Below are 22360 nucleotides of genomic sequence, written 5' to 3'. Positions count from 1 at the left end.
ATACCAAAAAATACAAATGGTGCCATTAGAGAAACCTGCTATTCAAGAATAGAAATAAAAAAAAAAAAAACCATAATATGTAACCTACCGCCATCCTCCTCAAAAGCATAAAACTGCCCCCTAGCTTTCATATACATTCTACTTAGCCCCTCAGAAGTTTTAAATTTAGATGGAAGTGGTGAGTTCTTCAAGAGAATGAAGTTAAATTCTAAAGATATCATTGAGGGGCGCCTGGGTGGCGCAGTCGGTTAAGCGTCCGACTTCAGCCAGGTCACGATCTCGCGGTCCGTGAGTTCGAGCCCCGCGTCGGGCTCTGGGCTGATGGCTCAGAGCCTGGAGCCTGTTTCCGATTCTGTGTCTCCCTCTCTCTCTGCCCCTCCCCCGTTCATGCTCTGTCTCTCTCTGTCCCAAAAAAAATAAATAAACGTTGAAAAAAAAAAAATAAAGATATCATTGAAAGCTGACAAAAACCAAAAAAAACAAAACAACAACAACAACAAAAACTAGCAACTTTAGTTGAGGTACGTTTATAATTTGTTCCATGATTGGTAAAAAAAAAAAATATTCAGCCATGTAAGAAGTGCTATTCATTCACATATGGACACAAGATATGAGATGCTATGAAATTCTATTCTTGTGGAGCTCAACCTGTTAGATTCCTACTGGCTTTTTAAAAGTTGGTCTTTTGGACCTAAGAGGTTTTGAAATATACCCCTGGCTACTTTCCCCTTCATATCTAGTATACTCAGGACCATCAGCCCCCGCTTTTTCTCCTCCCCTTGCAAAGGCACTCATTCATTTCTGCACTCCACAAATATTTGTTATGCATCAAGGGAGACTGCTAGATGACTACCTCAACACGCATTCTCCCTTTCTGAGTAAAAACCTGTGATTTCGTGAAACATGGCAACGCTCCAAGCTTAAAACCCAATTTCCCATCCTCTCTCACAGCTAGATGCGCCTTAGCGGTTGTGGCCAACAAGATATAAGTCAAATATTTCAGTCAAAAGACTATAAGGACCCTAAGGCTCTTTGAAATAAATATAATCAGGAAAGAAGGTCCTTTCCGATTCCTTGCACTGTTGACCTAAAACATTGAAGTAATGGCTGCAACTCCAGCATCTCTTGGATCATGAAAAAACTTGGAAGATAAAACGCATGCTCCGAGGATAGAGGAGAAATTCAAGACTGAGCCTTAATGACACCGTGGAGACATTATGGCAATCCTGGACTGCACCAATCCTGGGCTGCCTACTGCTGGCATTAACTTTATGGAGATAAAAGTAAACTTTTAAGCCGTATTTCTTCCCTATTATACAGAACTGAACCTAATTTAAACTAATACTTGTATCTATGTACCAGACAATTCCTTGATAGGAATTTAGAGATAACAATGGGAAAAGTCAGTGTCTCTGCCGGTAAGATGTAAATAGGATGGAAGGGGGATCAACTGTGGTATAGCATAAAGAAGTACTTAAGACAGTGGTATTAAGGGAATATGGAAGAGAGTTATCTAAGTCTAACTGGAAGTGAGGTGCAGCAAAGGAAAGCCATGGAAGGCCTATATGAGCAGATGATGTACAAAGTGAGTTTTGAAAAGCAAAGAGATTCAACACGTATGAACCTCAAGGGCATTATGCTAAGTGAAACAAGCCATTCACAAAGGACAAATACGGTATGATTCCAGTTATATGAGGTAGCTAGATTAAACAAATACATAGAAACAAAGTGTAGAATGGTAGTTGCCAGAGGCTGGGAGAGAGAGGAAATGGGGAGTTGTTCAATGAGCACCGAGTTTTGGTTTTGCAAGATGAAAAAGTTCTGGAGATTGGATACACAACAATGTGAATGTACTTAACGCTACTGAACCTGTATACTTAAAAATGGTGAAGATGGCAAATTTTATGTTATATGTATTCTACCACAGTTAAAAACAAAAAGTGAGTAGACACTCACATCGATTTGTTTTGTTGGATTAAACATGAGTCTTTAGGCAGGTCCCAAGTCCAGATTCCCTCTCTAGCCTTATCTCAGACGTTGCTCCCAGTCAGTATTCCTGCCACACTCAACTCCTTCCTTCAGTTCCTCAAATCTATTATGCTGGCTCTTCCCTCAGGGCCCACGATTTATATAATGCTGTTGGCTTGAAATAGGCTTCCACACTGCAATCCAGCTCCATTTCTTTGTTTCCTACGCTTCTTCAGGGATCATCTCAAAACTCTCAGGAAAGCCTTCCCCTAACCATCTGAATCACAATTCTCTAAAGATACATTTTTTAAATATATCATATTACTTCCCACTGCTGATGATTTCATGTTTACTGTTATTATTATACATATGTACCATATTTTATAAAGTCATGGGCAAATCTTTTTTTCTAATCACTATCATATCACCAACACTAGCAGCGTTGAAATAAAAGGAAGAACGGCATAAAATCAGGCCAGCCACAAACTATATCTTCCCACCCACAAGGAATCAAATCCATGATTCCAGAGCATTTTTAGCTACGTATATGAAATTAGAAGCCAAGTGCCTTTCAGCATATGCTGATATAAGTAGATTCTCTTACAAAGCAATAATTAGAAAAATAATTTGCTAATTACTTTCTGAAAGAGATTTTATTTAACCTGAAAGTTTTCCCTGTTGACAAAAGCATATGTTAAAAGAAAACAGAAAATTTCAAGAAGATCCTGATGAAAGAAATAGGGTTTATCAAAGCATGCACTGAATACTTAATTCATGCTAAGTAAATACAAAGAAAAATGCCGGCATATACTGAGGAACACATTTACAAACTAACAAAAATGGCCACATTGTGAAGAAGTCCACAATGTCAGTCCGAAAGATAGTACCAGTAAAGCAAGAATCATTAAAGGTCAAGCAATGAATGCTTCTTACAACAGATAAATTATAAGTTGTAATTTGTAAATGAGAAACAATGGACAGGAAGAAAGGAGAGCCAATGTCCACAATTAAAATTTTCACACAATTTTTAAAAATGTAAATTCTATTAGGACTGATTTGCTAATTTATGTTTGCTTACATTTCTGGAAAGTACAATTTTTAAAAAATCATCTTATTACAAATATATCACATTTGAACAGCATTTTCAAAAGCATTTTTCATACATCTCACATGGTCCCTCTACTGTTGGAGACTATTGTATGGTCAAAGGAAGATCAAGATTTACCTAGGATTATTCAGCAAACTGGGAATGAAACACAGGTTCCCTGAATTTCCAATCTATGGCTCATTTTACGGTCAGAAACATGGAATTTTAAAAAGTTATCTTTTCACATTATTAATTTTTTAAAATTTTCATTAACTAGGGGTGGCTGGGTGGCTCAGTTGGTTGAGCGTCCGACTTTAGCTTAGGTCACGATCTCGCAGTTCGTGAGTTCGAGCCCCGCGTCGGGCTCTGTGCTAACAGCTCAGAGCCTGGAGCCTGCTTTGGATTCTGTCTCCCTCTCTCTCTGCCCCTTCCCTGCTCATGCTCTGTCTCTCAAAACTAAATGAACGTTAAAAAGAATAATTTTTTAAAAATTTTTCATTAACTGGTTATTACAGAATGTGCAGTTTCTTAGAATCCAGTCTTTCTAAAATAGTATGCTACAAATACAGAACTTTCAAGTTCATGCAAGTAGGAAAAAATTAAGATGCATTTACTAACAAATCTCTCTAGTACTTTGGGTACAACTATGTGTGCTGAAGACTATCAACTCAATAGCACGCACCTTAACTTTATCAAAAACCCAAGTATCCAGTTTTGTTACATCATGGGCACCAAAATCTTCACTATCAGCATCATAGGTATATGTAAAAACATGGTCTCCATAAGCACCTAAGGAGGAAATTTGGGGGAAAATATTTTCAACAATTTTTTAAGCCTTCACCAAATATGAAATAGTCATTTAAAGATTCCTGTGAGTAACCAGAATTTTTCACAAAGCATTGTGTATTATGACAGGGAAGAGAAAGATAGGAGGAATAATTAACATTTATTTTATGTGCCTCAGACCATGATTTGTACTTTAACACATGCTATTGTTTTTTGTTCTCACAATAACATTCTAATTTACAGATACACTACATGTAAGTTAATTAACATGGCCAAAGTCACAATGCTGATACACAACAGCACAAAAATAAACACCAAAATCTGACTCCCTGTACAGATTAGCCTATTCAAAAAATTTGTGTGTCTTCAGATCTACAATTTAGAATAGATGAAGTCATTTGGTTTACAACACTTCCTAAAGCAAGAAGAAAATTCAAACATTTCTCTTATTCATATAATATGTGTATTTTTCTAAATATAAGAGAATAAGTATTGTCTATTGCTACATTCTCTGAAGGAGTCAACAAACATTAATCTTACACATTTGCAAGATTTTATTAAGAATTTAATCAACTTAGTGAATTTCTGAGATAGACCTTATAGGTCACAAGGAAGAGATATAACAAAGGAATAATCTCTTATAATAGCAATTCAGTTCCAAAGATACTACCACTGTCCAGCTATTCGACTTCCCACATCCTAAGGAAAGATCTCAGTGGCTTTGTTGGTTACCATTACCATAAGAAATGGAACATTTCTATTAGATTGTTTTTGATTCAGGCATTGTTCCTGTCCTATCAACTACACCCGGAAGTAAGAAGGTAAACTTAGTGAGTCCTAGACACTTAATCCATCCTCACCACTGCCAATCCCCCCAAAAGCTAAACTGCTTTCCAAAGAAGGAAGTATATATAAATGGCAAGCTGTCTGGGGTTTTTTGGCTTGCTCTACATAAGGATGTTCTATGAATATAATATGTAAAATTCTGAATGTATATTTTGCTTTCAGGACATACAATAATACTCAACAATTCCAATTACTAAGATTACACTTATGGCTAAACATAAGGTTATAAAACCTTTTCATTAGGTGAAATGACCAATCATTCTATTCTCACTAAAAAGCATTTAAAAGGGGTCCCTGGGTGGCTCAGACAGTTAGGCATCTGACTTGGGCTCAGGTCATGATCTCACAACTTGAGAGTTCGAGCCCCGCATCAGGCTCTGTGCTGACAGCTCAGAGCCTGGAGCCTGCTTCAGATTCTGTGTTTCCTCCCTCTCTCTCAGTCCCTCCCCCACTCATGCCTTGTCCTTCTCTCTCTCTCTCTCTCTCTCTCAAGAATAAACATTGAAAAAATTAAAACTGAATAAAAAATACAAAGCATTTAATGACACAAAATTCAAATGGAATCCAATTGATTTTTAGAAAATAATATATAAATGAATTTTCTAATCAATGCACAGAAACAAACACAACAAATCCAAATGGCATGATCTTGAATATGTAATAGAAATTGTAAGTTACAGCATTTAAATCTTTCTGTGAATATCAACAAACTTCTTATAATTTATCAAAACAAAATGAACCAGACATCAACATCATTGTCATAACGAAGAATTACATGATAAGCACGTTGCTAAATGTCTCACGAGAATTATCCAATTTAATCCTAAAAACAAACCTATGAGATATAGATTATTATTATCACATTTTTAAAAAGGCAAATTGAAGGTCAGGGAAGTTATCTAACTTTCCCAAGATTATAAAGCTGTTAAATGTTAGAGCCATACAGCACTTCATTGAATCCAAAAACTAACAAGTATATGATGTGCCAATATTTCAAGTACAACTAAAAGAAAGAATCAAATGGACATGTCCATCCATTGTAATACACATCCCTATGTCAGAGATGTTAAATATTAAAAACAAGAAACTCAAAAATCAATAAAATACAGTAAGTAATATATAAAAATTACCATACTGATTTATTACCTATACCATGTGAGGGAATATAATCAATGACTCTTACCTTTGGCAAACATAGTCAAGATATCAGGGCTTCCCCAGCTCCATGTGTACTTGCTCTCATTAATAAGGGAATCAAATTCCACAGGATTTTCCTTCCACCCTTCAGGTCATTGAGAGAAGAAGCCAATAGTGAAAACAGTAACATATACCTGGTGAAGTTTTAGTATAACCCCTAACGTGGTATTCTTCAACTAATAACAATGAGGATTAATTGCAGAACAAATGCAAAACTGGTAAGAGATTTTGTTACACGTATTATACCATAAACTATTTTAAGATTTTATTTTTAAGTAATCTCATATACCATAATTTTCTTTGAAAGTTTACAGTAGATAATTTCCTTCTTACTAAAATACAGAATTTCTTTTTAAGTTTTGAGCTCTAACATCTAGGAAAACCATGGATCCATCCAATCAGATTGTTTCAGGAGCACAGGACGACAAAACCAAAGCTTAATTCTTGAATCAACACCAGTGTGTGTTTATGAGTAAGGCATGCTAAAATACTTGCCAAAAGTAGGACAAAACACACATCACTTTGTGTCATGATTCAGTGTTAAGCAATATTTATGCAACAAGTTTTTCATATAATAAAGTCATCCATACAGACAATACCTTTGGCAACTGCACTGACATCTTCATAAAACCCAGCGATCAGGGCCACATGACCTGGCCGAGACTCAGTTGGCACACGGGTATGAGATAACCCCCAGCTGCCTTCATGCATTATGATATTCCTAAAAGATATTATTGATCAATAGTTAACACAGACTATGATTAAGTCCTGTTAGAGCTTTAGAAAAAGAAGATTATTCCAGAAGGAATCAAAATCAAAACGCGAGTCAAAATTTAAGAAGGAAAGGAATCTTTACGGGGCACCTGGGTGGCTCAGTCGGTTAAGCGTCCGACTTCAGCTCAGGTCATGAGCTCACAGTTTGTGAGTTCTGATCCCAGCTGAACCCAGACCTAACCCTCTGACTAGTTGGATTCAGCACTGTAAGTAAGCCAAAGTGAGACAAAGAATCATCTTACCACTACACATGTGTATGAAGCCATAAAGTATTCAGATGGCTTGTTACCCAAGAAATAACTGACACATACAATATTCCATCAAAGTGAGATTTCATCAGGTGTGATATGTATGGTATTACAGTCATGCAGGAGAAAGTCCTTCTTAGGTGATACACGCTGAAGCGTTTGGTGGTAAGTGTATGAGATCTTGCTTTCAAATTATGCAGGAAAAAATAATTAAAAATTTAAGCACGCGTGTGTGTAAATGTGCGGGTATATTGAGAAAGAAATGTAAATATGAAAATAATTAAAAACTGTTAAACCTACAATAAGGGTATATAGATGTTCATCATTATAATCCTTTCCATTTCTCTGTGCTGAAAAATTCTCAAAATAAAAAATTGAAGGTAGGAGAAATGGCTAGACTCCTAACTAGGAGTTAAATTACATCCCTAAATTTGAGATTAAAACAGGCGTAAGTTTTCTTCTGCTAAAAGGTGGTGTCAATATTCTTTAAGTTAAAAAATATATATATATTCTTCAAGTTGTATCCCAGAGAAAGCAAACCACCAGCAATACCATTGCAGGTGACGGACCAGCAGAGCAACCTGCTATCCAAGACCGACTGCACTGGTAACAGTTTTCAAAATGAACGCCTGACACCCAAAATAATAACTACTAGGACTGGTTTAGATACTCTTTTTTTTTTTCTTCATGTTTATTCATTTTTGAGAGAGAGACAAAGCACGAGCAGGAGGGGAGCAGAGAGAGGGGAGACACAGAATCTGAAGCAGGCTCCAGGCTCCGAGCTGTCAGCACAGAGCCTGACGCAGGGCTCAAACCCACAAACCGAGAGATCATGACCGGAGTGAAGCTGGACGCTTAACGGACTAAGCCACCCAGGCGGCCCTGGTTTAGATATTCTTAAATACTGACTTACCTCATACTAAAACCAATTTCGGTTAAATGCATGCATAACAAATAAAAAGTCTAAAAACTACTTAACCACTTATTAAGGGAGAAATATTTTTTAACTTCTTCAGTTATTTAATGAAAACTGAACTTTAACACAAAGAGGTAGGTATAAAGAAATTTGGATCCCTCTGTTCCAAAACATTTTCATCAGTTCATGGGGCGCCTGGGTGGCTCAGTCAGTTAAACGTCCAACTTCAGCTCAGGTCACGATCTCACGGTTTGTGAGCTCGAGCCCCACATCAGGCTCTGTGCTGATAGCCTGGACTGCTTCGGATTCTGTGTCTCCCTCTCTCTCTGCCCCTCCCCTGCTCATGCTCTGTCTCTCAAAAATAAATAAAAGTTAAAAAAAAATTTTTTTTTGGTCAGTTATTTTTTAAAAGACAAAGGGAGGAATGAATAAAACCTTTCACAAACAGGTTTAAAAGAAACTAGAAGATTACTGAAATTGTAAACACACAATGGCTAACAACACAAGGCACATCAACCATGCACGCCCTTGACCTGCCACCCACCACCCAAATGAGAAACAAGTGCTACCAGCAAAGCTCGCCTTTTCCTTCAGAACCAGCATATTTTTATCCTATTAATTTGCAATGAACTATATTTCTCTTTCTTTGACAACTAGGAAATTCATCAAAATATATCACCCAAATTTTTAATTATTTGTAGAAATTCACGTGACATATTTTTGTGAACCGAACTTAACTCTGGTTTGATTTTCTTTTCTTACTCATCTTTTCCCACTGCCCTGAGTTGCTCACTTATTTACTTTGATCTTTTAGTATATTATACATTTCTCTAAGCCACCATTAATTTATTTCAGGAAATTAACAGGAATCCAAGGTCCTTCATTCTTCTAGCAGTGAACAAACACTTACTAATCGCCTACTATGTGCTAAGAACTGGAAATAAAGTGGTATGCAAAACAAACGCCCAGGCTTCATGGACCCTGCACATGCTAAGTACTATAAAGAAAACTAAAAAACACAGGAAACAGGGGCACCTGAGTGGCTCAGTCATTTAAGCGGCAGACTCTCAATTTTAGCTCAGGTCATGATCTCACGGTTCGTGAGACTGAGCCCCACTTCTGACTCCATGCTGACAGGGAGCAGAGCCTGCTTCTGACTCTCTCTCTCCCTCTCTCTCTGCCCCTCCCCTTCTCACACTCATTCTGTCTAAAAATAAAGAGACATACATACATACATACATAAATCACAGTAAAGAGATAAAAGTAATGATGGCAGGTGAGAATGGGGAAGATGGAATAATATTTTAGATAAATATCCACTTGAATCTGAGTTTCACTCTCTCTACAACAGCATTAGAAGGGCTTTTGAGGGGCTGGCCACTAATCGGAAAAATAATAATTATTTGTAGGAGCCCTATAAGTTTAAAAACTTAAATATTTCTTTTCAAAGCCACTTCATAGAATCTAAAGTTACATTTAACAGTGACATAGACGTGGAAGGGCTTTCTATATTTTATAGGTGTATTCTGAGTTGAACTCTGTATTTTCTAGTTAAACACCATCGTAATTAGCAATTCATTAGTACTTACGCTTGTCATTATTTTAGAAATGTAACCGGCTTGTTTTATAAGTATAAGATAAGCCAGGTTTGGAAAATTAGGACAAGTTGGGCCAAGCAGCTAAGGTCACACATAACTCCTGGGAAGAAAGAAACCTGTTAATCCACAGACAAAGGCAGATATATATGTGCCCTACTGTCTTTCTCATCATCACTTCTATGTCCACCATGAGATCAAATAGTATCAGGATAACATTTTCTTTGTATCAGGTAACATGCTTACCTAATAAATGGTGCTCTCGAATTTCCATTTTCATCTAATTCATAAAGCGTATCTGCCCGCAGGCCATCCGCAACAAACAGTACTAATCTTTTTGCCGGAGGAGGCAATGGTGTAAACTGAGGAGTCATTCCATGAACCAAAGGAGAGGTAAAATAAATATCGAAGATGGAGCCGAAGAACACAAAATGTACGAACAATCCCAAAATAAAGAAGAGCAGCATATCCAGTGTGACCAACTAGTCTTCGAGGAAAACTGAGAGAGGGGACAAGATTAAATCTGGGTAAACCTTAATGCAATTGTACATATTTTTAAACATTTTGATGGCTGCATGTAGAAGTGAACATGTATCGTAAAATATCACATAATTTACAACTTCACTTTCATTTATGGTGGTAACAATGAACATTATTTAATAATGAGATAATACTGAAATAAAATATGTGATAAAATACACTCACACAAAGAGAAAGTTCAAGTATGATACACAATTAGCGCCACTAAACTATTTATGTAGAATAAATGTAAGTGCATGCGAAGTTCAAAAAAACTAACACAGGATTAAAAAACAAAGAATTAAATGAGTGTTAAAATGAATCAGGGTTCAGTCAAATCAAATCCTGTATAAAACAGAAAATCATGCATGGTGCTGTTGGCTGCTCATATGACCCCACCACTGATATTCTTGGAATTTAACATTACTTAAATGTTTGCGGATTTCTTTTGACTTTTGGTTATCAGCTCAGGACACTTGTAGGTTCTCCTGATAATCACCCAGTTGAGCAGGTAACATGAATTTTGGCTATTTAGCTGAATTATAGGAAGGAAAAAGTAGTTAAACTCCAAGTGTTTCAGAAAATGTATACTCATTAAGGGAACACTTTCAGTTCCCTGAACCAATATAAAAAAAGCAAAGGTTATATTCATTTATGTTTGTGCATACATTCTGTGCATAACTGTGTGTGGGGTACAACCGAGAACACCAAGAAGACATAGTCACATACCTGATAAGCTTACAAATACTTACAGAAAGAAAAGTAAGCAATAGGAAATATTTAAATAATACTGTAAGACAGTATGCCATTAACTTCCAAGATCAAGTCCATGGGAGTGTTTTCCAAGTCAGTCTATAATTTACTTTTGTTGGTCAATCTCCCTGCAGATTAAAAACAACAACAAAGTACTCTTAACTTGTCTTTCTTGTAATATAACTACATCAGTTACATACAGTGACCCTTGGCTGAAAAACACCAAAGATGAAGTCGTTTTAATTATAGACACGTCTTATTCTTCCTGGCCTAAAGAATTACATCATGGAAGGTGGCAAAATACCTTGTAAAAACCCTAAAACATTGGGGGGGGGGGGACCCTTATCAAGGTCAAGCACATCATAAAAAGAATATGAAATACAGTAAACAGCCAAATTATGGGCCACTATTTTCCTAAAAGAATTAAGAGTCAAATAAGTATTAAAGACATTCCACAAAGTATAAAAAGTCCCTTAGTGAGAAGATGCAAGACCCTCAGAATAAATATTCTGCTTTTCCTAATATATATGAACTTCAACTACACAGCAAGCACCATCTTAACAATGGTATTCTGAACATAAAAATAAAACAATCACTGTGATTGCAGAAAAATCACCTATGATTCTACCACCTAAAGAAAAGTCAGTTACATTTCTTATACTTTTTATCCATTCTACATTTTTATAAAGGCTCACAATTTTATATATTTTTCCCTTTACATTAAGGGAAATACATTAAGATTTCTTTATTACTTAAAAAAAAATCCTCTTGGTACATACCATTTACCACTACCATGCTCTATTCTTTTTTTTTTTTTAATATATGAGATTTATTGTCAAATTGGTTTCCATACAACACCCAGCGCTCATCCCAAAAGATGCCCTCTTCAATACCCATCACCCACCCTCCCCTCCCTCCCACCCCCCATTACCATGCTCTATTCTATGGGTACACTGAAATTTTCTTGATCACCCCCATGCTGTTAAATATCGAAGTGTTTTTTTTTTCCATTTTTTCACTATTAAAAGTGTCAACATGATTTGTAGTTTTTATATTAACTTTTCAACATTTCACGTGTTTAACATACTGTGTATAAATGCAATACTGGGTCAAAGGCTATGAGCCCCTTTAAGGCTTTTGATACACTGTATCCAGATGCACTTTTTTTTTTAGCTAAATACTGATTCTCCTAATGATAAACTAATGTAACACATGCAACATAGATTTCTCTTGTTTATCTCACAAGCCCTCCTAAAGAAAAAGCTATCCCTTCAAATAGACGCAGTGTAATTTGATGAATTGAAAAGGAGACATTGAGAACAATACTCTCAGTGACAAGATTTCAAATAGAGAAATTGTTATTAATAACAGTGTTTCAAGAAAGGAAGGTATGGTCAACTGTGTCAGATAAAGACTGAAGTAAGAGTAGGGCTGCACAGTGACTTGGTGGCTAAAGGGTGTCGTTAACCTCACTGAAGAATTGCAACAGAGTACTAAGGGCTGAGCCCTATTAAAGTGCTTGTTTGGAAAGTGAACAGGAGGTAAGGAAGGGAAAGACAGTGGAATGAATACAGCTTTTTGGGAGAGCGTTAACTCTGAAGAAGAAAAATGAAAATTGACATAGGGCCACTAGATGGTTTTCTTCTCCTAGAAATAAATTTGGGTGCTGAGGAATGATTCTGAATGCAGAAAGAGATGAAAGCTGGGGAAACTGCAGGACTTACAAACCCTTGTGAAAGCCAGAAAAGATGGGATGGAGAGCACAAGTGGAGGAGACGACCTACTCCTGGTTAGCCTGGGACCTTCCTGCTTTTGTCCTTGAAGGTCTTGCAGCACCGGGGAAACCTCTCAAGTCCACACAGTCTATCTTGGGCTCTTCGGTTGGCTCCTCCCACGGCAGCCTGCCTCTCAAATTTCTCACATCTTCTCAACTGTCACCTCCTCAAGGTTTCTCTGACCACCAGAAGTAGACCCCTCCCCTTCATTTTCCTTGATTTAAATAATCACACATTCTGGGGCACCTGGGTGGCTCAGTAGGTTGAGCACCCAACTTTGGCTCAGGTCATGATCTCACAGTTTGTGAGTTCAAACCCCGCATCGGGCTCTGTGCTGACAGCTCAGAGCCTGGAGCCTGCTTCAGATTCTGTGTCTCCCCCTCTTTCTGCCCTTCCCCTCTTGCACTCTGTCTCTCACTCTCTAAAATAAATACACATTAAATAAATAAATAAATAAATAAATAAATAAATAAATAATCATATATTCTGTATTTATGATAAAAATATAATATCTAGCAGCCCATTTTTCAATGCTAACAAGGAATTCTGCTATAATTCTTTCAGATCCAAAAAACTATCTACTAATGGATGTTTTTAATTTTCTTAAACATGTTATTAAATTAAAATTACCCCTGTTTTTCTTTTTGAGTGTAAGGGCTCTCTGTCATAACTTCCACTTATTTAAACGTTAATTATTTTAAGATCAACAGTCTTACTAATTTTTTTCTGAAGCATTCTAAATTTTCTGAAGCACCTACTTTTTAATCTTTCAATCAACTTTATTAAAGTATAATTTATATATAAAAATGCACCCATTTTAAGTTTTATGTTTTGGCAAGTATGTACTCACATAAACAGAATCGAGATCTAGAATAGTTTTCTCTTTCTAAGAAGTTCCCCCATGTCCCTCTGCGGACAATCCCTGCTCTATAGTCCTGACTATAAGCAATCACTAATCCGTCTTCTGTGATTCACGATTAATGTTGAGAGGCGCCTGGGTGGCTCAGTTGGTTATGCGTCTGACTTCGGTTCAGGTCATGATCTTGCGGTTTGTGGATTTGAGCAACGCATCAGGCTCTGTGCTTGACAGCTCAGAGCCTGGGGCCCGCTTTGGATTCTGTGTCTCCCTCTTTCTCTGCCCCTCCCCTGCTCATGCTCTGTCTCTCTCTCAAAAATAAATAATAAACATTAAAAAAAAATTCAAGCAAAATGTTCAAGCATTAATGTTGAATGTTCTAGATCATCACTGAGATGGAATCATAATACATAGTTTATTATATCTATTTTCATTTAGCATGTTTTTGAGATTCATGCAGGTGATTTAGTTGTTTTTTCCTTTTTAATATTAAGAAGTCTCCCACTGTAGGGATATACCACAAATTGTTTATGTATTAACCTCTTGAAGGATATGTGAATTGTTTCCAGTTTCTGGCTATTATAAATAAAGCTTCTTAAAACAGCAAACGCACAGGACTTTATGTATACATGCTTTCATTTCTCTTGGGTAAATATGCAGAATGAGAATTGCTGGGTTAAATGGCAAGCAGATGTTTAAATTCATATAAAGAACTGCCAAACTTTCCAAATTGCTTTACACACCTGTTATACACAGTTTTTTTCAGAAAGTGCTTTAAAACTTTATTGACAATCTATAATTTTGCTATAAGTGCCATTTAAGAATTTAACCTAATTTTTATAGTAAGTGTAATGTGCTTTACATTCTTTTATATATTGTGTATCACATATCTCCATAGTAAGAGTATTCAATTATAGCACTAGCTACTGACTATTGACTGTCTACTCTGCATCAGATCCTGCATTGGGTACTTTACTTACATTCTCTCCTCTAATCCTCAGAATCTGCTTTGTCAACTATGTATTAGAACCCCATTTTCATAGCAAAGAGTCTAATGGGGCCTAAGTGATCCTCCCAAGATAGTAAGGGGAAGAGCTGAGATCTGAATCCTGGGTCACATCACTGGAGAGCCTGAGCTTTTTCTAACACTTATTCAGATAACCAGTGTGTCCAGAATTGATCTCAGTATCTTTCTTTGAGGGGCTGGATGGCATTATGGGAAAGAGTGTATACCGAAGCATTCCACTGCAGGGATTCAAATCCTGTCTTCTCTATTCACTGGCAGTGTGACTTGAAGCAAGTTATTTAACTTCTTTGTGCCTCAGTTTCCTCATCCGTTAAATGGCGATAACAATAGTACCTTCCTGCTGAGGTGTTATTAGAATTGAGTTGATATGTGTAAAATACACAGAAGAGTGCCGACCAGAGTCAGCACTCATTATGTATTAGCTAATATTGTTCCCGATTACATGAATGCTGGACTCATCATTTGAGGAAAACTTGTTTGCCGTCCTTGTTGAGTTTAAAATCTAATTGAATAGATGTAAATCTCTTAGAGAACCAAATCCCAAACTATGTTTCATACCAATGCATCAACTTTAGCTTCATTGCTCTGCTGCTACTTTCCTTATCTATATGGGTATTTTTTTTTTTTAATTCTGGTAAGAACACTTAACATGAGATCCACCCTCTTAAATTTTTAAGTGTACAATACAGTATTGTTAACTATAGGCACAATGTTGCACAGCAGATGCCTAGAATTGAGTCATCTTGCAAAACTGAGATTTTTCTAGCTATTGAACAACAACTCCCATTTCTCCTCTCCCCACCCAGTCCCTGGAGACCATCATTCCACTCTCCACTTCCATAAGTCTGACTCTCTTAGATTATCTCACGTAAGAAGGGTCATGCAGTGTCTGTCCTTCTGTGACTAGCTCATCTCAGCCAGCGTAATGTCCTCCAGGCCAGAAGTGCCTGATAGCCCCAGTTGCTCCATATATTTGCCAACATATTTGGTATTTTATCCTGCTTAATTTCACCTTTCCTAAAGTGGGAGTGTCCTTGTAACCTACTGTGGTTTTAATTTACATTTCCCCAATGACCAGTGACATTCAGCAACTTCTCATGTTTAATGGACATTTTCTTAATGCTCTTTCCCCCCCCTTTTCATTTTTTTAAGTTTATTTCTTTATTTTGAGAGAGAGAGAGAGAGGGAGAGAGAGAAGGAAAGAGAGAGAGAGAGAGAATGAGAATCCCAAGCAGGCTCCCCACAGAGCTGGATGCAGGGCATGAACCCACAAACTGTGAGATCGTGACCTAAGCCGAAAACGAGAGTCAGACACTTAACCTACTAAGTCACCCAGGTGCCCCTCCCTTTTCATTTTTAAGTGTTTTTCAAAAAGCAGTCCTTTTAAATTTTGGTTAAGTTCAATTAATTTTTCTTTGAGTTATTTATTTTGTGTCCTACATAAGGAATTTTTGTAAGTGACAGCACTTTTTTAAATACAGATTTTTAATCTTTTTTATTTGAAAGTAACTTCAAGCTGAGAAAATAGTTGCAAGAATAACGGTACAAAAACCAGTATACCCCTTAGCCACACACATCTAATGTTCACACTTTCCCCATTTCCTTTATCATTTTTTTGTCTTGCCTCTCCTCTCCCTTCCTCATCTATCTTACCCCTCGTGTACGTACATGCACACCCACGTGTGTATGCATGTGTATACAATTACGTAATATTGTTTTGGAAGCATCTGAGGATAAGTTACATACTCTGTGGCCCTTAAGCTCTAAATATTTCAGTGTTTATTTCCTGAGAACAGTGGTACTCTCTTACAGCCGTTGTCAACTTCAGTAAATTCAACATTGGCATTTCATCTCATCTACCATCTGTACTCTAATTTTTGAAGTGCCCCAATAATGTTCTTTATAGCATTTTTATAGCTCTACTGAGGCATAACTGGTCTATAATAGATTGTAGAGATTTAAAATGTACAATAAACACAGGCGAGATAATGAACATACCCATAACCCTCAAAACCTTCCTCATGGCTGTGTAATTCACCCCTACATACTCTGTATTTTTTGATATTATTGCAAGTGGTAGTTTTTATTTCAATTTCTCCTCGTTAGTTCTTCAATCACCAATTTTTATACACTCACCTTGTATCCTGCAACAGTGATAAACAAGTAGCTTTTATGTAGATACCTTTCAATTTTCTAGAGATAATTATATCATCTGTGAATAAAGGACTTCTTCCTTGTCAATATAAAGGTCTTTCATTTTTGTCTCATGTTTAGTGTACTGTCCAGAATCTCCAGTATTCTCCAGATGAATAGAAGCAGTAACAATAAAAATCCTTGCCTTGTTTCCAATCTTAGGGTGAAAGTTGCCAGTTTTCCAGGCTCTGTAGATTTCCCTTATTAAGTTAAAGAAATTCACTTCCACTCTTAATATCACTGTCACATCCTAAAATCATGAATGGATGGGGGATGCTGTCAAATGCTTTTTACTGGACCTATTGAGATGATCGTGAGTATTTGGTTTTTCTATTTCAGTCTCTTAATGTGGTGAATTATATTGATTGGATTACAAATGTTAAAACGAGCTTGCATTCCCACTTGGTCATTATTAAGTAATATCTTTTCTATAGACTGTTGGATTTCATTTGCTAAAATACTGTTTAGTATTTTAAAGCAATGTTTATGAAAGATATTAGACTATAATTTTCTTTTCTTGTGATGTCTTTGGTTTTGGTATCAATGAGTTTGGAAGAATTGCTTTTACTTTTTGGAAGAGTATGTGTAGAATGTGTATTATTTGTTCTGTTATTGTGTAACAATTTGCCAGTGAAACCAATGGCTTGAAGTCTTCTTTGTGGGAAGGTTTTCAACTATAAATGCAATTTCTTCATATATATAGGGATACTCAGATTATTTACTAATTGTTGAGTGAGTTTTGGTAGTTACATCCTTTAAGAAATTTGTCCATTTCAGGGGCGCCTCAGTAGCTCAGTCAATTGAGCTTCTGACTTTGGCTCAGGTCATGATCTCATGTTCTGTGAGTTCGAGCCCTGCATCAAGCCCTGTGCTGACAGCTCAGAGCCTAGAGCCTGCTTTGGATTCTGTCTCCCTCTCTCTCTGCGCCTCCCCAACTGGCACTCTGTCTCTGTCTCTCAAAAATAAATAAACATTAAAAAAATAAAAAAATAAAAGAAATTTGTCCATTTCATACAAATTGTTAAATTTATTGGTCTAAAATTATTCATAACATTTTATTAAATTATTCTCCTTTTTTCTATCCTCCAGTCCAGGACAGAGTCTATCAAATATCATATTGAGTTGTTTAAAGTAAGCCAATTTTCAAGCACTTAATTCATTTCAGTTAGATCTTAAACTCTAGTCAGAGCTAAAGTATACATGGTATATTTGAATATACAGAAACTCACACTGATTTAAATATCTCTTGTTTATCATGGAAAAGTTAGTACTCTCTTTATCATGATTACAAATAAGCAAACACCGAGATCACTTCTCACTTTCATTTGCATTTACAAATAACTCTCTGGACTTATCTTCTCTTTTTCCCATTGCTATTACACAGCTTTTCGGAATAGAGTAACAAAGTCTGTGTGTTAAAGGATCATATAAATTTTCTACTATCCAAAAGCGTATTTAAGTAGTGAAACAAAAATTTTATTTGAGAACTTTGACCTTCCTAGAGCTGTAATAGCCAAAATAAAAATTGTGCTGTTGTATAAGAACAGCAGGATCCCAGTCATATCACTCCTTGTCTCCTTACTCCTAAAAAAAGACACCGTCAGCCTGATTCTATGACAGGAGTCCAGTGGAAAGTAACCAAGACATGTAAGGTACAAATGTAAAGTGCTAGGAATACTCTAAACAACTAAATTGTTGATTAAAGCAACTCAACTTTTATTTTTATTTTTCAAATGGAACTCAAAATAGCTGAGTTTACATTATTTTGAAAGAAAGTAATAGAAAAGAAAAAGGCATACTGTATTTTTCTATTCCAGTCAAGTCAACTTCATAACTCCTTGATTATGGACTTGGAATATTCATTATCACCAAATACATACACACTGTATTTTTATTTAATATTTCTCAGTGTCCAGTTGGGTTCTATTTTCAAAAGAGCTTGTGTTTTTTACTTCTCCACATTCACAACCACCACAAAAGTTCATCATTTCCTCACCTGGACCACTTCAAAAACCTATAAATGGGTTTCCCCACTAAACTACATGATACAAATTTTTCCCTTCCTCAAAGTAATTATCATATATTGTACTCTACAAATCCTACTAAATTTCATTGGTGATTATATTTTATTCTAATTGGTCTTCAGGAATTTTATACACAGGTCTTAACCCCAAACTCATGTATTCCTAGCCTATTTTCAAGTGATCTTTATACTTAAATAATTTATTTCAATATAAGGAAAATAAGGTCAAATAAGCATATTAAAAAGAATTCCAGGAAGGAAGGCTCCTGGGTGGCTCAGTCCGTTGAGCATCCAACTCTTGATTTCAGTTCAAGTCATGGTCCCAGGGTAAAGGGATTGAGCCCTGTACTGGGCTCCATGCTGAGCATGGAGTCTGCTTAAGTTTCTCTCTCTCTCCCTCCCTCAGGCCCTCCCCCCACTAAAATAAGAAAAATAATAAAGTAAAAAATTAAAATTAAAAAAAAAAAAAGAATTTCAGGGGTGCCTGGGTGACTCAGTCAGTTAAGTGGCCGACTTTGGCTCAGGTCATGATCTCACGGTCCATGAGTTTGAGCCCTACACTGGGCTCCTTGCTGACAGCTCGGAGCCTGGAGCCTGCTTCCTATTCTGTGTCTCTCTCTCTCTCTCTCTCTCTCTCTCTCTGCCCCTCTCCCACTCACACTCTGTCTCTCCCAAAAGTAAACAGACATTAAAAAAATTAAAAAAAAAAGAATGTCAGGAAGGAAAATCAAATGAGAATATAGCTGATACTTTTTTCTTTAACATCATGTTAGAGATAACTACTTAATCAGGTAATAACTTGATTATGATCCATATCTCCACCAGAATGCAATGATACTGAATTTAGAATCTCACACCTCTTTTCCACAGAAAATTCCAATTAATAAATGCAGAAGGATTGAGGGAAATATAAAATTACACCTAGGTAAACACCACAGTAATAGTTATTGCCACCAAGATTCATTGATAAATGCTAAACTTAGTGGGCCAAAGTTTGAAGCAAAACAGGATATTTGCAGTCTCAAAAGAATCTCTCCTAAATATATATTAATTACAAAGGAAAAAGAGTAACTTACAATGGAGAAACCCATTTTTGGCAAAAGAATATGTGGTATACTTTCCAAAAATGCTAACCTCGATCTATTCAGGGGAGTGTATCAGATTGAGAAACAGTCCACAAAATAATGGACCAGTACTTTTCAAAAGTATCATGGGCATAAAACACAATGAAAGACTGAGGAACTGTCATAGAATGGAGGCTGAAGAGACATAACTAAATACATTAAGGAAACTGGATTGGATCCTGAGCCAGAAAATATACAATAGTGGAAAACCTGGTGAATTTCAACTAAGAACAGTAGTTTAGTTGATAGTATTAGACAACTGTTAATGTCCTGGTGTTTGATAATTATACTGTAGTTCTATGTTCACATTAGGTGCAGTGGGTGAAGAGTGTATAGTAACACAATCACTCTCTGTAGTATTTCTGTAACTTCTCTACAGATCTAAAAATATTTCAAAATAAAAAGTAGAAAAAAATTACTTTGGAGCCTAAGCCTGTACTCAAAACATAACACTGGCTAGAGCCAGAGTTGTAACCACCACAAATTTTATGGATGGCTGTGATTTCATGTAACCTTTGTTCTTGTAAATAAAGGTTATTTCCTAAGCTCACAGGCTTTAAGTGATTTAATGCTCACGTCAGCGTCAACCATACTAAAAAGCTCATTATTTAAAGACGGTGTTTTGCAGTTCTCTCAGGCTTTTCTTCAGTTCACTCTTCGTTCAGCTTCTCCAACTGGATAATCTCAATTGGCCCCGGTTCCACATTCTTCTTTCCACCTGTCCAAATTTCTGCTGGATTCATCTAGTGAATGTTTCATTCCAATTATTGTACTTTTCAGCTTCAGTATGTCCATTTGGTTCTTCTTCATAATTCCTATCTCTTTACTGATGCTCTCATTATTCATGCATCACTTTCTGATTTTCTTTAGTTTTTTTGTCCATCATTTCCCTTGCGTATTTAAGCGTATTTAAGACAGTTTACTGAAGTCTTTGTGTAAGAAGTCCAAAGTCTAGACTTCCTCAAGAATCATTTCTGTTGATTTTTTTTTTCCTTTGAATGAGCCATATTCTCCTGATTTCTTTCTGTGCCTTGGAATTTTTTGTTGAAAACTTGCATTTTTAATATTACAGTGTGGTAATCCTGGAAATCAGATTCTCCTCCTTCACCAGGGCTTACTTATGTTGAATTTTGATGGTGTCAGTCGTCTGTTTGTTTTGCTAAGCCTGACCAATTTCTCCTTGCATGGAGCTCACAGATCCACCAGATGTGGAAGGGACCTATTAGGTCTTTTCCCAGCATGCATTCCATGCATTTGAGGTTCTGTGTGGGGGAAGGGGGAATGTGAGACAAAAGTCGGCCTCTGCATTGGTCTCTCAGGAAGCCACCAGATCATAGTATTTTAAGAACAAAGTCCAAAGTAAATACCAGTAAGTCACACCAGGAATACAGGCCGCAGTCCCCACAGGTGCTGCCCCTGCCACATCAGTGAATGGAGATGGTAATCCAGTGGGTAAAAACACCACCGCGTTCTCTTACCAAAACCCAACTGCCCTTTTCTTCATTAAGCAGTCTACTAGTTGCCATAAATATTGGATCAGACTCTAGAGTTCCAAAAAAGCCAATTCTATCACTCTTTGGCAGCTTGTTTGTTTGTTTCAGTAGAGGAACTGTTCTTTTAAGGGCCATCCTCAGCCATTTTCTGTGATGTCATCTAGAGACTGTGTTAACTACTTTTGATAGCTAATAAAAATATAGAAACCTGCCATGGGAGGAGCAAATATTGCCAGTCAAAACTGTAAGAAAGTAGCTGAGACCTGCACGCAAGAGATTATCAGGTAAACTAGTAAGCTATGTAATTCACACTAGCTCATATGCTTCTTTATACTTAATATTTTGGGGTGTATATTTTTTTTCAGCATGAGGTATGTCACTTCCAAGTGACAACGGTATGTGACTTTACACGTGTCATGTAAGAACTAATTATCAAATTTCCTCATGGCCAGTAACCACCAGAGGTTGCTAGTTATACAGATGACTCATGTTCAGCTGTACACTTGAGAAGAATTCACATTTTTTTCTTCATACCTAATGTCCTTTATCTGTTCCAAGATATCATAGTACAGTTACCTGTCATGCCTCCTTAGGCTTCTCTTGGTTGTGACAATTTCTCAGAGTTTGCTTGTTTTGAAGACTTGCAAGTTCTGAAGAGTAGTAGTCAGGTATATTGTAGGAGGCTCCTCTATTGGAATTTGATGTTTTTTTCATGGTTAATTAGAAGGGGGTTATGGATTTGGGGGAGGAAAACTCCATGTGTAAAATGCCGCTCTTATCACATATCAAGGGTGCATACCATCAACATGACTTATCACCATCGATATTAAACTTGATCATCTGCTGAGGGAGTGTTTGTCAGGTTTCTCCACAATAAAGTTAATGATTTCCCCTCCCCCTTCATATTATGCTCTTTGGAAGGAACCCACTATGTGCAACCAATACTTATGGAATGAGGAGTTACGGGGAGTTATACTCTATCTACTAAGACCATCAAGTACCTACATAAATTATTTGCAATTCTTCTACGCAGAGGATACACATTTTAAACTCAGCCAATTATGTGATTAAAAGCTGTCATTCTACAAGATTCGATTAACATTATAATCACCAATATTTCCATTCATGCTTTCCCCATTCTACTTAGAAATTAATTTTTACCAGTATATATGCAAAGTCC

The 22360-nt window shown here is 36.6% G+C and overlaps 1 protein-coding gene across 5 annotated transcripts in view; it reads right to left on the bottom strand.

Moving 5' to 3' along the window:
- The window catches only part of PIGN (phosphatidylinositol glycan anchor biosynthesis class N), a 105665-nt gene that overhangs the window by 77043 nt on the left and 6262 nt on the right, over nt 1-22360 (bottom strand). For all 5 annotated transcript variants that reach the window (XR_006963309.1, XM_047086386.1, XM_047086388.1 and 2 more), the window contains 5 exons: nt 10689-10817; nt 9664-9916; nt 6484-6605; nt 5871-5969; nt 3738-3844 (listed from right to left, as the gene is read on the bottom strand). Coding sequence is in view for 4 of the 5 variants with exons in the window: in XM_047086386.1 (XP_046942342.1) it covers nt 3738-3844; nt 5871-5969; nt 6484-6605; nt 9664-9884 (549 nt within the window). In the remaining variant the exon portion in view is untranslated. The remainder of the gene's footprint in view (nt 1-3737; nt 3845-5870; nt 5970-6483; nt 6606-9663; nt 9917-10688; nt 10818-22360) is intronic.

Source organism: Lynx rufus, unplaced genomic scaffold (genome assembly GCF_022079265.1).
Source record: "Lynx rufus isolate CCGP_SWC_20201006 ecotype Redwood Valley unplaced genomic scaffold, mLynRuf1.p SCAF_20, whole genome shotgun sequence".
NCBI classification, from domain to species: domain Eukaryota; kingdom Metazoa; phylum Chordata; class Mammalia; order Carnivora; family Felidae; genus Lynx; species Lynx rufus.
This window is presented reverse-complemented; position numbering and strand designations above follow the sequence as displayed.